The 19,422-nt window shown below is 46.6% G+C and overlaps 1 protein-coding gene across 5 annotated transcripts in view; it reads right to left on the bottom strand.

The window, feature by feature from the left end:
- CSMD2 (CUB and Sushi multiple domains 2) overlaps positions 1–19,422 on the bottom strand; it is a 599,309-nt gene that overhangs the window by 111,770 nt on the left and 468,117 nt on the right. For all 5 annotated transcript variants that reach the window (XM_078452082.2, XM_078452083.2, XM_078452084.2 and 2 more), the window contains 8 exons: positions 18,462–18,656; positions 17,443–17,559; positions 14,647–14,760; positions 7,807–7,902; positions 6,434–6,637; positions 5,962–6,086; positions 4,914–5,010; positions 3,495–3,599 (listed from right to left, as the gene is read on the bottom strand). In XM_078452082.2, the coding sequence (XP_078308208.2) occupies positions 3,495–3,599; positions 4,914–5,010; positions 5,962–6,086; positions 6,434–6,637; positions 7,807–7,902; positions 14,647–14,760; positions 17,443–17,559; positions 18,462–18,656 (1,053 nt within the window). The remainder of the gene's footprint in view (positions 1–3,494; positions 3,600–4,913; positions 5,011–5,961; positions 6,087–6,433; positions 6,638–7,806; positions 7,903–14,646; positions 14,761–17,442; positions 17,560–18,461; positions 18,657–19,422) is intronic.

The following is a 19,422-nucleotide window of genomic DNA, read 5'->3' as shown; positions in this document are numbered from 1 at the left end:
CCCACCATCGTCACTGGGACAGCACTTGCTGAGACTTCCCACAAGCAGAACTGGGGCCAGTGTGTCACACACATCATCTCATCCCTTGAAGGAGTCTTTACATCCCTTTTCACGGGTGACGATACAGGCCAAGAGGCCCAGAGATGTGCCCTTAGCAAGCCATAGAGCTGGGATTCAAACCAAGCCCAGTGTGACTCCAGGTCTGTGCAAGCGGAGGCCAAACTCACAGGCGACATGAGCTCATGCGAGACCCAACCCTGCTTCCCTCCCGTCCCCTCCTGAAATCATCCTCGTCCTGCTTTGAATTCTCTCTCGGTGGAAACCCACAGCAAATGGGAGTAGAGCATCTCCTGACTGGTGGGCTTCATGCCTCTCCTGTGCCCTGCAGGGGCCCCCCTGCAGGTGCGGGCACTTAAGATGCAATAAATAAATACACAAATAAATAAGAGGTACTACGTAAATCCCCGTGCATTGCTGCATGAGACTTGCAGTGTGGTTTTCCAGGGATGAGGGCTAACAGACTTCACGGTTGGGTCTGATTCCAGGCACTTGCATGGCCCAGAGAGTTTGGGAGGGGGCAGCCTCAGCCCTCCTGTTAGATACCTTCTGATAGATAGCCCTCCTAGTAGATCCCAGATCCCTTGGGAGATACAAGCTCCATGGGGAAGCCATGTGTATGCAGAGCCTGCACGGAGCCATGCACTTGTGGAAAAGGAATGGGAAGGACTGGCCTCCCTAGACCACCAAGCACTAGACTCATCTTCTTGGGTGGCAGCTGATGAATCCTCATCCTCTTTCCACTTTGAGAGCTGAGAGTCGATGTGTGCACGAGATAACTACACATGCTTTTTTCCCTCTGAGGAAAATTTACATATAACAAAATGTACAGATCTTACGTGTACATTTGCTGAGTTTTGACAAATGCATGCACCTGTATAACCCAAACCCCTATCAAAGCCACACAACACTGCTCACTCTTCTAGAGAGTTCCTTTGCGCCTTCCCGAGGCAATTCCTGTCCTATATATGCTTTTAAGAAGTAAATGTGATTCTTGGAAATGAAGGCTATCTGGGCCTATGTCCACAAATCTCAGCAGCTGGGCTAAATACCCCAAAGACAGTATTAAAACAGTCATTGAGCTGAATTTGAAGTACTTCATCTTGTCTCTCTCTCCCCACTCCTCCCTGAACTTCAAGTATGATGCAACTCAGCATTTACTGGGGTGACTACCACTTAGTAACATGAGACTTACTTACCAGTAGAGAAGTAGGGGCAAAGAGAGAGGGGGGGGGGAGGCAAGAGCAAAAGAATATGGTAAGAGAAAAAAGTGAAATCCAAGAGAGAAAGAAAGAGGGAGACAGAGAAAAGTCCATTCTAATTTCTCTTACACTGCACAGCTTGACTTCATTTAAGCCATGCTTACAACAAAGGAAGAATTATTTTATCATATGCAATCTATTGCTTTGGAAAGCATATTGTTCTATTTCCATTTCAACTAAATCAACATTAAGTGAGTCATAGCAGTAGATATGACTTTTCAGTACCCTTCAAAACCATTTGCCTCCACAATAGCAGTTAATTCTTCCCTTCTGCATCCTCTTTGTAGATTATCAAAAATTAACAGAATAGTAGGTTAACAAAACAAAAACGGTTTTGGCTCTTAGGAATTTCAGTCACCAAATACTAATGGGGACCTCAATTTTCCCTCAGCCCTTCCCACCATCAGAGGACAATGCATGATAAACATCAGCTACTAAGAAAACTACCAGTTCCCTTGAACAACAACAACAACAACAACAACCACAAATTGAGAAGAGGTGAATTTTTTTTTCTGGTAATGAGGCAGCAGAATGACAAGAGAAAGTATATCTTTGGAAGAGGAAAGAAAAGAAAAGATTTTAGGGAACATTTAAGGACTCAAATTAAAATACTAAATAAAGAAACAAAATTGGACAGAACAGAGAAAAAAGGATAAAAGAAAAAATGTGAACTATTCAAGAAACTCAGAATACTTTAGTCCACAAGGAGAGTAAGCCTTTGAGGTCTGCAGGGAGGAAGGTCTCAGAGGTCCGTGTCCTATCCTCTGCTCCTTAGGGTCCTTGCTTCAAGCTGCCCGAGGTCTTTCCTATCAGGTGCACATTTCAGTTCTTTCAGACCATGAGCATCCTGGGATCCAACTAATCCTCTCCCAACCATCTGGATAAAGCTCATTCATTCTGGAGATCAGCTGGACATTTGCATAACCTCCAGTGCTGACCCTACCAGGCCTCCGGCACCAACTGAGGCTTCCATCTGCATGGGCCCATGCTGTCAAAGATGGCCAAGCCAACTCTACCTTTCCACATTTCTTACTTTTCATTCCACACCTAACTCATGCATCCCCTTCTGTAAGGTCTCACCTGGCCAGGTTTAGCTCCCCTCTTCTGCACTTTCTTAGCATATTAGGTTGCACTAAAATTATTGCTCCCTTGTCCATCTATCCTCCTAGACTCTGTGTTTGAGGGCAAAAGCCATGTCTTACTCACCTCTTATCTGTGAGCATCTAGCACAGGGCTTGCCACATTGTAGACACTCAATGTTTCTTTATGACATTGACCTCTCCACCTGTCTCAGGTAGAAGTGACTGTTCTCTCCTTCGAACCACTGATCTCCCATTTGGGGACATTTGGGGACATAGAGGAGAGCACCTGTAATACTTTCATGCGCTTCTGTGTCCATACGTCTGCCTCTCTTTAATGGACTCTGAGAGGACTTAACCATCTTGATCTTTCCCAAACCTAGAAAAACCCAGCAGAGCACCTGGCATACTGTAATCACTCCATAACTATTTGCTGGATGAATGTAAAACAGGTACTTTTGTCTATCTATTCTCTCCTATACCCAGTGGGGAAGGGGAACGGCAGGCTGTCCCAGGATGACAACAGTCTCCCAGCAACCTCTGTCTTTGTTGTCCCAAAAGGCGCATCCACAAGCCTTTCTCTTTTACGAGTTTTTCGTTGTGACCACTTCGGGACACTGGAAACCAGGATGTAAGGTTCTGAGCTGAGGGGGAGAAATCTGGTGCAAGAGGAGTGAAGTTTCTAATGAGGACAAGAACTTCAAAGGCAGTTGAATCACAGAACCAGGGGTTGGAGAGGACAGAGTTTAGGATCAGGGGAGAGCACCCGCTATTTTATTACATCCCAAAGTATATGCTGGACCGAGGCCAGTGACTGTGCTCCCTTCCCAGTCCTGGTGTGGACAAAGGGGAAGCCCGTAGGTGTCTGAGTAGCAGACACTGGGGTGAGAATCCTGGCTCCATCACTTACTGGCTGCGCAGTCTTGAGGATTTTCAGACCTTCCCTGAGCTTCAGCACCTTCCTCTAAGTCTGTGGTCAGGCTTACGTGGGGTGGAGAATACACAGCCCCAGTGTGACCCCTGCTCACTGTGGGTCCTTGATACCTGTCAATCCCCACCCTAAGCCCTGTACGCAGCTGAAACTTTGGATCCTCACTTTTGTACTCCAAATGGAAGCCGGCTGCTGACACGCTGATATCTGAGTAGAAATGAAGGTAGAGCTGGTTGGAGGTGCTGTTCAGAAGGGCAGGCACGGTTGTTCCTAGGGCAAGGAAACAGGGACCATTCACCATTAGCCACCCCCGGCCCCCAAGCTCCTTCCCATACCTCTTGCTTTTGCTACCTGCTGACACTCTGCTCCAAGACCCTCACATCTCCCCAACTATCAAACTTGCTACATGACAAATTTGCTACATTAGCACCCTCTGAGAATGCTGGCTCTCCAGTGGCCGAGGGAGAGGAGGCCTCAAACAACTTTCTGCAGAATGAGCAGTGGCAGAGCCATGTGCCAACGGTAGAGGGAGTTGCACAGGCAGCCAAAGAGTTTGGTCCCTTTCCAGCCATCTTCAAATAACTCTGACATGTAGAATTCTCTAGGCAATCCAGGCAATGTAGACAGTGTATACGGTGCACATGACTCCTTTTTCTATCTTGGCAACATGGAATTCTGAAGCCTGAAAGACCCAGATAATTGTCCTGGGCATTGGGCAAAAGCACACACCACACTCAGTGAGAAGTCTGCTGTTGGTAACGGTGTAGCCACTTTGGAAAAACAGTTTGTCAGTCCCCCCCCCCCCAATTTAAATATAGAGTTATCATGACCCAGGAATTCCACTATTAGGTATATATACCCAAGAGAATTGAAATCATGTCCCACAGAAATATCTACATGAATGTTTATAGCAGCATTATTCATAATTAGCCAACAAGTGGAAACAACCAAATGTCCATCAACTGATGGATGCATAAGTGAAATCTGGTCTAGCCACATGGTGAAGTGTTGACGCATGTTACAACATGGGGGGAGCCTTGAAAAATTATGCTGAGTGAAAGAAGCCAGACCCAGAAGGCTACATATTGTAGGATTCCATTTATATGAAATTTCCAGAACAAGCAAATCTACAAAGATGGGAAGTAGGTTGCCAAGTCGTGGTTGCCAAGGGATGGGGGAGGGGGAGCGATGGGGAGTGCATGCAAATGAGTACCTGGTTTCTTTCTGGGGTGATGAAAATGTTCTGGGATTAGATAGCGGTGATAGTTTTAGAATCTTGTGAATATACTAAAAACTACTGAATTGGACACTATCTTTTCACTGTGGCACTTTTATCATTTTATTATTGAGCTATAATTGACACATAACATTATATTAGTTTCAGGGGTGTGACATAATTCAGTATTTGTATATTTTGTAATACAATCACCAAAATGCATCCAGTTACCATCTGCGAATTGTACACTTTGAAATGGTGAATTTTATGGCATGTCAACTAGATCTCAGTGGTGATGATGATGATGATGATGATGATGAAGTCCACCACTGCCCCCTGAGTTGAGGTCCCTGGAAGTCCCACCTCACCTGAGAAACTCCCCAGCATGGTTACAGTGTTGTCTGCACCGTCAAATACCTCCAGGGAGTCCCAGTTCTGCTCTGTGACAAAGCTGATGACTTGAATCTGGGAAGGCAGAGGGATTGAATTGTCGGTTAGGCAGCCTATGTCTGTCTGTCTCTCTCTGCCTCCCTTCTTCTCCATTCATGTAGTTAATTCCATTATTGGAACTGTCAGTCTGCACCTGACATTGTGCTAGGTCTTGCCGCTAAGAGTAAGAAGCAGTCCCTACCCTCGGGAACCTCATTGTCCAGAGGGGGAAAAGAATGTAAAATGAAGGACTGCAAGACAATGGGGGTGCTTTGTCAGGCAGAGAGTAGGGAAAGGAAATTTCAGGAAGTGGGAATACTTGACTTTGAATGGCCTCCTCCCCATCTCTGAAACATTGCTTGGGTTTTCCCACTTTCCTGTCTGGATTGCAGCAGATATCCTGCAGCCATAAGCCAGTAGCCCACTCCTGGCCAGACCTGCCCACCTTGAATCTCTACCTGCTGCCTCTCTGTTGCCCTTGCAGGCTCCAGACCCTCCTCCATGTTGCCATCCCAGTGCCGGGGCCTTCTTCACTTGGCTCTCGCCACTGGGTACCCGTTGTGGCCCCCATTCTGCTCCTACAGTTCAGACTGCGGGTGTGACGCCTAGGTGTGTGTCTGGGGCTCCTCCATGCTTCATCTGTTTGCTCCTTTCTCCTTCCTGCAATGTCCCCTCTTCTCTCCCCCATAATCTTGAGAAAAGAAGACTTCAAGCCATCTGAAAAACATCTATGAATCTTGCCCAATCTCTATATCCCAGTCCAGGCCCGTTTCCTCTTCTGGGCTTCCCTGATGGCATGAGCCTGTGCCACTCCTCTTTCCTGAATTACCCAGCTCTCTCTTCACACCCCCTGAAGCTTCTGGGCCTTGAGCTGTTGCGTTTTTCTGCTTGTGGGCCTCACCTCCGCATCTGGCCTGAGGGGCAGGGATGGGGTTGAAATGTCTCCTCCCAGCCACCCGCCTGACTGAGGCATCTCCTAGCCCCTACCTGGATGCCAGCGCCTTCAGGGACCATGATCTTCCACACACAGTTGAGGCTGTTGAGGTAGGGCTCTGGGAAACCGGGGGACAGGATGGTGCCCCTGCGCTCTGTGAGGTTGCCTCCACATGGCACTGGGAAGGAGGCAGTTCTGGTCAGATGTTTCTCCCGCTTGTCTTTGTGGGTACCCCATGGGAGCCCCCCAAACACTCCTTCAGGGCTTCCCTTGCTGGCTATTGGCTTCTCCCGCAGGCCCCCATCCCTGCTTCTTCTGTGGCTCCTGTCCCTACAACCCTCCTTCACATGCATCCCTCCCCCAGCAACCCCAGCTCCTCCTCCTTGCTGTCTACACACCCAACCCACAGGACTAGTGATTTGGCCTGAATGGGACACCCTATTTAAGTTATTCTGGTGGGCAGGGGCTGCTGTTGGGTGTCACCGGCCACCCCCTCCCAGGAGTCCTGGTTGTCCAGGCACTCACCCACACAGGTAGGCGCTGATACATTCCACTGGGCCAAGGCCCCGGGAACGGGGAGGCACTCGATTTCTGGGGACCCCTGCAGGGCATAGCCGGAGTTGCAATCGAAGCGGACGATGGCCCCCACCGAGAAGTCACTGCCCAGCCTCTTGCCATAGCGGGGTTCCGGCACAGAGCTGCACTGCGTGGCACTTGTTCGGGGTACAGCTGCGGGGGACAAGGGCACTGAGGGGCAGGCCTCACCCCTCTGGAAACTGGCTCAGGGATGGACACACAATGGGACTGGAGCTGAGACAGTCTGGATGGGACCCCGAGAGGCTCTGAGCACTTTCTCTCAGGGCAGGGGTAGGGACTTTCCAGGACAAGGACGATTTTACTAAAACATAGTTGGACACACAAGGTGGCAGCACAGCTTCTGGAAACCATGGATGGCAGAGTTTAGGCCTAGTTGTGTTCTGTGGCTTCCCAATGGTGCCCTCCCATCCCCATGAAGTCCCACATCCCCTTACAGGAAGAATGGTCTTTATTCCTCCATTCACCCTACCTTGGCCTCTGCCCAGGGCTCTACTCTCATGACCTGAATCTGAATCTCCCCTTACCCTGCCCACATGGTGGACAGGACCCTTTAACCCAGGCCCCAGTTATGCCATCCTTCTGTGGCAGGGGAATACAGCTCTTCCTGGGCAGTGGAATGAATGAGCCCTTGAAAAGTGGGCTTCCTTCAGGACAAGGAGAGGTAGGGGCCTAGAGGTGAAAGTCAGGATGCTCCACAACTCTGCCTTTCAAAGCCAGTAAGGAAGGAAGGGGACAGACATCCATCACCTGCTTGGTGTCAACTACTTTGTGAACTCTCTTAACTCCATCAGTGAGGTAATATGCTTACCCTCATTTTAGAGGTGAGCAAACTGGGGCTCTGAGGGGTGGAGTAGCTGGTGCCCAGTTAGAAACTGGCAGAGCTGGGATTCAAAGCCATGTCCATCTTAATCCCAAGTCTGTGTTTTTCCCACATCTTTACTGTGTCTTGTAGAGAAGACCAAACTCCATGGGAGAAAGTCTAGGTACAAGGCCTGGGCTGGTCATCCCAATGCCATTGGGACCTTGCCAGGCAGTGGGGGAGGGGAAGGGCAGGAGTTGGCATCCCATGTCTGATTTTTCCCCTCATTCGACATGGAGTTTTGTCCAAGAATTGTCTATTGGGTAAATGAGTGTCTAAATTCAACTGAATTTCAAGGAACTGCCCTACAAATCAGTAACTGCCTCCACACACCCTAAGACTGAGGCCTAGACTTAGGGGTCAAAAGTCCCAGTTCCTTTGGGCAGGGAGTCACTAGAGAACTGAGATGTCTTCACACCTTTCACATCCATGCCCTGCATACCTTGATAGACAAAGTGGAAGCCTCTGGCTGGTGCTGGGCCTTTGGCACTGAACTTAATGAGAACTTGATTGGAGGTGGCCAAGGGCAGCGATTCTCCTGCCAAGATAAGGGGCGAGGAGGAGAGGGAGACAGTGAGTCCAGCAGGCGGGTCCAGGAGAGAAAATCCTGGCCAGGAAGGAGGGGCTGCCCATACCACCCCTCCCCCCACCCCCCACAGCAATTCCTTCCATATCCCAGCTCTCCCGGAAATAAAACCTCACATTTTTACTACACTTTACACTCTAAAGCTTGCAGAAGGTTTTAGCATCCATGGTTTTACCTTGACCTATGGTCTTTGGAGGCTGACATGACAAGAGTTCGGTTCCCTCATTTAATAGGTCAAGAAAGAGAGGATCAGAAAGATTAAATGACCTTCCTGGAAAGGAGAAAGCTTTCAGACATACATTGGCCCACAAGGATGAGGAGAATGGCCATTACCAAACTGACTGGTGGTTTACTTGGAAAACTGATATTAAAAAGAAAAATGGCATCAGCTTCTGGGAAGGAGGGTGATGTGAGTATCTGAGAGTAACTGGCCATTCCCAGATCCTGTAAAATGACAGATAACCACAGCAATTGTATAATTTATTGCTCACACTAGGACACTTTTGAGAGTCAATGGGCATGTTATTAATAATTATGTCGGGACAACCAAAGCAAGACGAATTGTCACCCAACTGATAACACAGCTTAAGGAAGACCTGCATGGGCACAGGACGCCTTTATATCAGAAGATAAAGTTCTATCTTCTCCTTGACGTGGTATAGATGGACAAGAGTGAAGACAACACCAGCTGGACCTACAGCTGTGAAGTGCAGTCCTGCTTGTGGTCAGTTTCTTGAGGCAGCTGAGGGACTGGACTATGGCTTAGCAGGTAGTGGCATGGCCACTCTGCATCGCTGAGTGTGCCCCTCCACAGCCTTAGGGAACCCTGAGATGCCTGCTGACCCCACCGTCAGAAGGGAAGCTGGGGGTGCAGACAGCCAGGCTAAGTCTCCACTGCAATGAGGGCTGGAGTTGGAACCAGCCATGGAACCACTGGGAGGCACATCTGAGGCCAACCAATGCTTCCAGAAAGCCCATGTGACACTACTGGCCACGGAGAGTGGAGAGTTTTGCACAACATACTATTTACACATGACCCAGATGGCTGATCCTGGCTCAGAGTCATTGACCCAATAATTTCTGGCTGCCAAAGCAAAAAGAAACTCATGAAGAAAAAGCTTGTCTTTATTATCACCACTGTCTGGAGCTCTTTAACAGATGTGAGCAGAACAAAACTCTAGGTTTCCATCCTCCCATTGTCTGGCATGATATGTGGATTAGGACCCCTATAATCTCTCACAAACCCATTTCAACTTCCAAGCCTGGATGAACACAGACCTCCCTCTCCATGGACAAGCACATAGTAAAATCCCTGGACAAAAGACAAGCTCTCAAAGTTTTAAGGGTGAAAACCACTCAGAAATCAAACCAAACATTTTAATGTGAACTATCAGAAAGAGCAGGCAAATATCTTGAGAAGACTTTCAGTTGTGGTTGCCACAAGACTAAATCTAGCATTGCATCTGTGAAGTCAGAGAGGGCAGCCATGCCAAAGGAAAGTTCTGAGATCAATAAAGCCTTCAAAAATGAGAATCACCAGTATGTGGCAGCTGGATTCTGTAGAAATTGAACAGGGAAGTAGAGATTAAGTTGGGGGAAATTCTTCCAGAATCCACAGGAAAAAGACAAAGAGATGAAAATAATGAGAGAAACCACAAGCAACATGGAAGATAGATCAGAGAAACTCCAGTATGCATACATCAAGGATTCAAGACAGAGAGAGAGAGACAGAGAGAGAGAGAGAGAGAGAGAGAGAGAGAGAGAGAAGATAGGAGAAACTGAGGGAGAAGAAATAGTTTAAGAAAGAAGATAACTTTCCTAAGCTTAAGAAAGATCTGAGGTTCAGACTACAATTATTCTCAAAGTGCCAGATGTAATTAATGAAAAGAGATTTCCATTGCAACCTATCCTAGTGGGCTTTCAGATTTTAAAAATAAAATTAAAAAAAAAAATGAATGCCATCCAGAGAGAAAAGAATGGGTTACCTATTGGGGTAAAGAATCAGGTTGGACTCCACTTGTCTGTAATATTAACTGTTGGAATGAAGTGGGACGGTGGCAGGAGTTTTGAAAGAAATTTGTGACCTGTAATTTGACTTACAATCAAGTTGTCATTCACATGATGTGTCAAAGGAAAGACACAGTCATACAGGCAAGGTGGCGGAAAAGTAGTGCAGTGATAAGCCTACTAAAAAAATGAACCGAAGTAGGGAAATCAAAAACTCTCAGGGATAAAGACAACCAGGAAAAGACAGTTAAGCCCAAATAATTATTGTCAATGAGGTAGCAAAATTAAATGTAAAAGTAGACCCTTGGGGGAAGAAGTCCGTAATTTATAAATAATTTACTGATAGCATTCATTAGAAATTCTAAATGTATATATAAAAAAAAGCCTTGGAAATTAGAGAGGGGTCAGACAGGAATGAAAAAGAAAGCAAAATCAAAACAAAAAAGCCCCCCAAACCCACAAAGAACAAAACCAGATGACAGATATCAGAACAAATGTAAAATAAGTAAGTAAACATCCTCTTAAGAAAAAGACTCTCCAAGGAAATGAAGAAAGATATAGCAGGCAAACACAGGTGCTAAAATGGTTGGAAACACAAGAAGATAACAAAATATCACAGTTGCAGCGGGATGTTTAAACGAGCAAAATCCACGACATTTGATATATCAAATAGAGAAACAAAATGAAGACTGCTGAGTAGTGGTCCTCAAGCTTTTTGCTCCTTCAACACGCCTCAGGACAGGGACACATTACTTCCATCAGCGTTAGTGGCTCATCAGTGTTTCTCCAAATGAGGAATAAGATGATCTGAGGATATTGATATTGACACCTATAGGTCTTATATCTGCATCCATCCATCCGTCCATCCTTATTTCTTTCTAGCCATTGGTCCTTTACATCTATATGTGTTCTTGTATCTATATCTACATTTACATATACAGGTCCTAAATGTATACCTCTCTCTCTCTCTCTCTGCCTGTACCAATGCTTCTATATTTATAGCTAAATTTATACCTCTATTTATCTATATTGAAAATCATGAGGTCTTGAAAAAGCATCCTACCCCAAGGAATCCTGACTTACACTCCTGGCTGAGTGGGCATACATGGGGTGCTGATATCAAAACTCATTTCATTGAGAATCACTGATAGAATGGATGTGAATAATAAAATTGAGCAAGATTGACCTAATGGCTATTACTAAACTAATTTCACTCTAACAAATAGCTCTAGGAGGCACAGGTTTTCCTCTCTGCATTTTACAGCCGAGGGAACTGCAGCTCTGAGCAGTCAAGCACCACCGGGCCTACAGGCACCTCGCTGGCAGGGGGCGGGCTGAGATTAGGGGCTGGGCAGTGAGTGTTGGGCCTGAGCTGCCCGTCTCTCTGCAGCCTCTCAACTGTCCAGAGGACACACTCTCTTCTTAGATACTCAAGGAATGAAAAAAAAAAAAAAAACGTCTTTGGCTATGGAAGAGGACCTCATCTAACCCCGAAACGGAAGTGGTTCAGGCTATATTCTCTCTCGGTGTGGTAACAAAATGAGAAATTAACACAAATGTTTAAATGTAACAAGAACAAAATTCAGGTTCCTGGAGGAAAAGAGGAGGCAGCCTTAAAGGACTCTTGGGCAAGAAAGAAGAAAACATGGTGACAGATTATTTAGAAAGTAATGAGGAGGACAATAGGATGTGACAATTCTTACAGCACAGAGCCAAAACTATGCTTAGAAGTGAATGTGCTGCTGTAAACATGCTCTTCATTACACAGGGAAAAGAAGAAAGCTCTCAATTCAAGGGGTTAGCATAAGAAGCTCATTGTAATCTGAAGAAAAACAGGAGGAGAGGCATTATGAAATAAATGCAGAAGTTAATTAATTAAAAAATAACAAAGGCCACAGAAGAACTGATAAGTAAAAGCAAAAACAAAACAAAACAAAACAAAACAAAACCCCCCAAAACAAAAACGAAATGAAACAACACAAAACCTCTCATCCAGGTGGGAAAAAGAGGGGTCACTACTAATACAGTACTCAATCAGTAAAGGCAGGTGATATAACCTCTGACACCCAGGAGATTATATATCATCATAGTATATATATAACCTGTGTTGCTGAATTTAAATAATTATAAAATGGGTTTTTTACTAAAACATAAAATATCAGCATTGATCTTAGGGTCATATACCTGAATAAACCAATAGCCATGGAAAAAAATAAAAGAAAAAAAACACTGATAAGGAAGAAATAAAGTATTGAGGCAAATTTATTTGCAGAAGATATGGCTTCTTGCCTAAAGGGCCCAGGAGAGATCAGTCGGCAGTGTTAGCATTATTACAGAGGGTTCATTGACTTTACAAAATGACTATACCAAAAATACCAGTCATCTAATATACTATCAAAGACCAGTTAGAAAATACAATGGAAGGAGGGGGGACCAGTTCACAGCAGCAACAAAAACAATGACAAAAATTGCCATCCAATATCTAGGAGTAGAGTTAATAAAAAATCAATACTGCCAAAGTGAAAATTAAAGCCCCTTTCCCAAGGTTACAAAAGATACATAAATGGAGAGACATATCATGTTCCTGGATGGGAAGAAGTGTTACTGTTATAAAGATGTGAGTTCTCCCCCAATTAACCAATAACTTAATGGAAGTCCAATGAAAGTTCTGAAGCAAATTTTTTTATCTTGACAAAATATTTCTTGAAGTTATTTGCAAGCAAAAATAAACAAGAACAGGGGCACTTGGGTGGCTCAGTTGGTTACGTGTCTGGGGCGCCTGGGTGGCTCAGGTCATGATCTCATGGTTCATGGGTTTGAGCTCCAAGTTGGGCTCCGCACTGGCAGTGCTTGAGATTCTCTCTCTCTCTCTCTCTCTCTCTCCCCATCTCTCTGCCCCTCCCCAGCTCTTTCTTTCTCTCTTTCTCTCTCTCTCTCTCTCTCAAAGTAAATAAATAAACTTAAAAAAAAATAAAAAAGATAAAGAAGAGCAGTCAATAAAAAATTCAAAAGAAAGGAACAAGTTTGGGGGCTTACACTACCATATGTTTAAAATTATCCTAATATTAAACATTTTTATAACCTTACACTAAGTTTTTTGATTCAGATAGAAAAATACACAGACACTTAAAGACGTGGATATAAAGTCTGGAAACATCCTTAACTTCATAAAAACTTAATAGATGTAAATCTGGCATTTTGAAAATTCTGTTAGGACAACAGATTAACTAAATTTGAAAGAATATGGTTAGATTCCCTATAACAAATAACAAATCAAGATAAATTCCAAAGGTATTAAAGCAAAAGAATCACACTGAAAAGAAGCAAAAGAAAACACAGAAGAATATTTACTTCATCAGCAGAAAAGTAAAGGGGAAATCTATAAAAGAAAGCATTGATAGATTTGACGTCAGGAGAAATTTAAATTTTCTGACATTAAAATATACCCTGAAGAAAATTAAGTGGCAAATGACAAAGTGTAGGGGAAAGCATTTTATAGCATTTAATATAGACAAGAGGTTTTTATGGCATATGATACGTACAGCTTGGAATAATATGGAGGTCTACTAAGTCAATAGAAGATAAATGGTAATAGAAAAATCAACAGCAATTCACAAGTAAGTTCACAAATAAAAAATGCATGGGCCAATAATTACATTATAAAAAGTTTACCCCAACTTGTAATAAAAAAAGGCAAATTAAGAAATGAGATACAATTCTCACTTTTCAAACTGATGATACTTTTGTTTCCTTAATTAGCTAGTTTTTGTGAGAATAAAACATGATCTCTTACTCACTTTTGGTGAACAGAGTGGCAAGGACTTTGTAGAGGGATGTTTGGCATTTTGGCATATTTCAAAATCAGGGATTTTGATAATTCTGTTAAAATAACTGATTAACTAAGTTTGAAAGAATATAGTTAGATTCCCACAAAAAGCCTTAAGTTAAGATCGCACATATCCTTTAACTTGGCAATTCTACTTCTAGATAGTCTAAGGTAATAGAGATGTGTATAGAGACGTATGCATAATACACTGGGTTACTATTCATGAGAGTGAAAAATTAGAAACAATCTCGATGTTCAATAATAGGGAATTCATTGCATAAATTTTTTAACATAAATGTTAAGTAACTATATGATGGACTGTTTTGCAGCATTTAAAAAATCCTATTATAGAAGGAAATAATGACAGAAATGCTCACCATGGACATTTCAATAAAAATATGTACATTGTTTTATTCAATAAAATATACAAAAGATTAAGTCTAAGTAGATACAAAGGCTGGGGGAAAATACACTCCATCTTTCAGTGGTTCTTTCTGGGTGGTTTTTATTTTAATTCTCCATACAGTTATTTTGTCTTGCCTCTAAGATTTCTACATTGAAAAAGCAGTATGTTTATAATCAGAAAAACATGTTGGGTCTAAGAATAAACCAACAAGGGAATACTACACCACTTGGGGCAGCAGTGTAGACACACCTTGGGGTGAGGGTAGTTTCCCAAGCCCCCTTCTACGTTTGGGCTACCAGGAGCTGACTGTCGTGTTGTAGAGAAAGCACCAGTGGACGACAGACACAAAGCTGAGTGGTGCCACCTGTGGCTGGGCTTACAGGGCCTCTTTCCTTTCAGCGGGCCCGAAATGCCCTCAGCCCGCCACCATCCCCGACACCAGCCAAGCCCTGGGTACCTGTGTGGGAGCCCGAGAGGGAGCTGAGGAGCCGGGAGTGCTGGCTGTGGCCATCATGCACCTCCACCACGTCGTTGAGGGCCGTATGGAAGAAGGCGAACTGTCCAAACACCACTGCGAAGGAGACATGGTGTGGAGACCTCAGCATGGAAGACTGGCCGCCATGTTGGGGGCAAGGACTGGAGGTGTGGGGGCTGCAGGCCAGGAGCAGGGAAGCCTCCGCGGAAGTTGTTGGTTCCTGGGGCTGACTGCTTGCTGAGGTTTCTACTGGCTGATCAGCACACTGGCCAGACCCCAGGCACAGGGTTGTGGGGAGGTGGAAAGGGCCAGCTGGCATTCTCCCTCATGGGTCAAGATAACATTGAAGACTGAACATAACAGTCAGGCCTGGTGGAACTGGAGCTGGGCCAACCCCATTCCTTTCCCAGATAGCAGTGGCAGCAGCTACTTAAGGACATGGAAGGGCTTTTGGCAACACCTCCCATTTTCCATGTGCTCTCAGGACCCTGTATTTTCCTTTGTTTTTTCTTCAGAAATCCTGCTGACCAGGACAGCCTTTGATACAAGATGCCCCACGGTTAAGAGGAATAAGGGTGGTGAAAAGCAGCTGCTCCTGGGGAAAGAGTGACTGTCTAAGGAATGGGCAAACATCTTGAGCTCATTTCCCTCTGGCAAAGCCAAGGGAAGAGGCAAAATGGTATTTACAAAGCACCTACTGTGTGCCAGGTACCAAGTTTGCCAGATGTATCATCTTCAACTGTGCCTCTTTTAGATGTTCATATTTTAAAGACAAAGAAACTGAGGCTCAGAAGTTAAGAATGTTCCCCAAAGGGTACTCAGCTCACTCCAGGAAGGGGCTGAAAAGCTGGTGGTCCATGGTCTTGATGAGCCCCTCTGGGATGAGGCCTAAGGGCCCTGCCATTTGATGGCTATTCATGCTACAAATCACAGGGGATTTCTTCAGCTGCCCCTCTCTTCCAGGCACTGCTGGAGGGGCTGGCATCACTGATCCCACAGTGCGAACAGCTCTAACTCAGCTATCTGCCTGAACTTGGTGTGGTCTGCCTGTGCTGGCTTACCAGTTTGCCAGGCATATCTGGGGCAAGAAGCAGGGTAGGAGGGAGAGGAGCAGGGGCCAGAGGGGCTGGAGGGAGAGGCAGGAGGGAGAGCACATTGTGGAACCCTGAAAATGGGTACTGAGGTGGTGGCAGGGGTATCTCCGTCCTCCCTCCTGCAGAGGTGAACACGATGGGCAACATTCCTGCTTTCAGAGTGTGCATTCTAGTGGGAAGAGACAGTCAATAAAGGGGGTAAAAAGCCCACTTAAGCAAAGAGATAGGGAAGATAATTTCAGATAGTTAAAATTAAGTCCTAGAGATAATGGGAAAACATGATAGAGTGAGGCAGGTCACTTTAGGTAGGAGATCAAAGGAAGATTAGAAGAGGAAGTCAGAGCTGAGACCTGAGCTTGGAGCCAGTGTTGCAGAGGCAAAAGTCTGCCCCGAATTCCAGGGCTCAGCATCCCTGGCAAAGACAAGATACTTGGGACAGACCACTGCCCTTCTTCGAACTGGCTCTCTGTGTGCCTGTTTCAGCCCAGTGAAACTGACCAGCCTTGGGGTTGCTTCCTTTAAAGGCCGAGCTCTTTATTATGGGAGGAATCCAGGCACAAACTGCATACCACTAATCAAGGATTCTGTTCTGAGTGGCAGATTGGACTGGACAACGTTTTAGGACTTTTCTAACTGTGAGCCCGCAGGTCCAAAGCTCCTGCCACATAAATATGCTGGGGTGGCTGGCGTCACACACACACACACGTATGTGTGCAGGGGTTGGGGTGGGAGTGCTGCGTGATGGCTGGAGCGGTAGGTTAAGGTGAGATGGGGAGTTCACAGAGGTCAGGGAGCATGTCTCGCTCACGTCTGCAACAGAGTGCGTGGTCCCTGAGAGATGCTTCATAAATGCTTGGTGGCATCAGGCCTTGCCCTATGCTCCCTCCACCCTATCTTGGGCATAAGTAGCCAGCTGCTGCCCCATCCCTCTCCTAGATGGTCAGGATTTATCAGTGCCCTTTACCCCACCCAACACTAATCCTGTTTAGAAATAGTTGTTACTCCTCCTACAAAGAGGAGATCCAGGGAGAAAGTATCCAGGTGGGTCACCTGATTGCTCAGGTACAACCAGTCTGGCTGCCCCTTAGAACTTCCTAAATCCTTCAGGGATGGCAGGACTCTTAAATGTCCCCACTGCCAACCAGGCGACAAGCCTGGCTTCTTTTTGTCTGAGTCTCTTGGAATCTGGAAGTTTTTCTGCTTTCCCAGGACACTGGCCTGTCCCCCCCCTCCCCCCGCTTTTCTCTTGTTTGCCCTACCTATAGCTGCTGGGCTAGGCTCCCAGTCTCGGATGGGATGGTGGAACCCTGGGGTTCCCAGCTCTGTCCCACCCCTTCCTTCTTCCTGCCCTTTGGTCACCCTCCCCTGGGTTCCCAGTCAGCCTGGATCTGCAGCACTTCCAGTCAGACGTGGGCTGTGCTGGCTAGTGTCCGGCATCCCTGCCTTCCCTCCGTCCTGGCTACTTCCTCCCCAGCTGCATCCCCTTGTGCTGCTGGCCTTGCTGGTGCTCCTCCCACACATATGTCAGGAGCGCACCCGACAGTGTATCTTATTTCCACTGCATGGCATCTGCACCCAGGAGTCCTGTACCGGAGATGGTCTACCCGTTCCCACAATGGGAGTGGATACAATTGAGAGTGGAGCCGGGGGCCTGGAAGACGTCGGGAAACATAAATAGACATACCGTAGTCCTTGGGCACGGTGACAAAATAGAGGCAGATCTGTCCACTGGTGTAGTTCTGGGGGTAGTTGGGGGATAAGACCACTCCGTCTGAACCCACATACTGTCCCCCACAGGGGGCTGGAAGAGAAATCAGAGGGAGGGCCAGGTGATCTTGAGGCCTCTCATCAGCTGTCATGCTCACCCCAGCCTGAGCCACTGGCCGCGTGAGGCTGCCCTGAGGTGTGCAGCAGCTAGTGTGGAGGAGGGGAGTTCTGAGCACCTCCCTGGCCTGGCATGTGGCCTGAAACCTTCCTTGATGCTGTCAAGGGCCCTCCTGGGCACATGTCAGACCCTGCTCCCTAACTAGTAACACTAGCACAGGTCCCTGGAGGCACAGGGGCCTAGGACTGACCTTCTGCCCCCCATGGCTGATGTCTGCCCCAGGCATGTCTCCACATGAGTTAGTGCCCCCAGGCTAGCCCCACTGGGAGCAGCTGTCCCATGCGGCCCAGCCACCTTCTGTTCCCATCCAAGGTGCCCAGTTCTATGAGGGGTGGCCCTGAGAGCCAGCCTCTCTCACCTGGGTAAAGGGGCCTCCTTGCTTTCCAACTTGGGGTGGCCACCACGCTCTTGAAGTTCTGACACTCCATCCATGTCTCTTGTCAGGGCCCCAGAGCTAAGCCAGACCCTGCTGGAGTCAGTCCACCCCGCTGGCCTTAGTTTTACACATAAGATCTCTCAGTGACTTTCCCTAAGCCCAGGTTATCTTTAACCTCCAATCTCCCTCATACGACTTGCTGGCATGTCTGGGGGCCACTGATGATGGCCTCTATCTGAGTGGGCACACTAGGTGGTCTGAGAGAGGACATGTCGATAGGGACTGTCTACCAGGTGAATTACCAGCCTCTCTCATTCACAGTGAACTCAAAGAGCCTGCTCTTAGGACCATGTCCCATGCCTCCCTTCCCCCAGCTGACAGCCCCTTCTGCCTCTGGCATGCCCTCACTCCCTCTGACTCCTTCCCGCCCCTGTCCCACCACCTGTGCACACTGGTCGGGGGTTGTTCCACGCCGGCTTCCCATCAGGCCCCAGAATGCAGCTGAGGGTAGAGGCGCCCTCAACCTCGTAGCCCCCGTGGCAGTAATAGGTGATGGAGGAGCCCAGCTTCAGGTCGGACCCCACTCGCGTGCCGTTCTTGATGGAACCAGGGTCAAAACACGACTCCCGTGGGTTTTCTGGAAAAAAGAAACACACACATACACACACACACACACACACACACACACACACACACACAACTCATTAGTGGCCTAATTCCATGGTGCAACAGCCAAGAGGAGACCCGGACTCTAATTAGCCACAGGGCATATGGGGATTTGGGATTTCTGGTTCTTTTCCCTTCAGGTCCGAAAACGTCTCTAAATCTAGGGCTGGAGATCATCTTGGAGAATGAAATTTTCCCTCTCCTCCTCCACATTCTTGCCCTGATCCACAAAGGAGCGAGTTGCAGCTAAACCTTAGGGGCCCTCTGTCACTCCTTGACCCACTCTCTCCAGGGAAGGCTGACTGCTGTCATATCTATACCTTGCAGATACTTCTGATTGCAAGGGCACCAGTCCTTAGATTTAGGAAGGAAGTAGGAAACCCTACTTTATTTTATTTATTTATTTTTTTAAATTCCAAATAAAGAATTTTTATCATAAGGGAAACCCTACTTTAACCTCCGGACTTATCTAGGGTTAAACAGTTTTCCAGGGTTTTGCATCGGGGTATTGGGTGCCTGCTAGTTTATTAAAACAGTAGTATTTTTTTCTACCTGATTTTTGTGGCATATATGTCTCTCCAATTAGGCATCCATGATGCACCTAACAGGCATCTACTCTGTCCCTCTATGAGAGCGAACTTGGTGCTGCCTGAGCGATTGAGAGCACGACTCGGGAACCCCCATCTCTGGAAAAGGGCACTGTGCAGCCTCCCTCACCATCAGCTGGGAATCTTGAG

The sequence above is a fragment of the Panthera onca genome, chromosome C1 (assembly GCF_046562875.1).
Source record: "Panthera onca isolate mPanOnc1 chromosome C1, mPanOnc1 haplotype 2, whole genome shotgun sequence".
In the NCBI taxonomy this organism is placed as follows: Eukaryota; Metazoa; Chordata; class Mammalia; order Carnivora; family Felidae; genus Panthera; species Panthera onca.
Note: the sequence above shows the minus strand (reverse complement) of the source record. Positions and strands in the feature narration are given on the sequence as shown.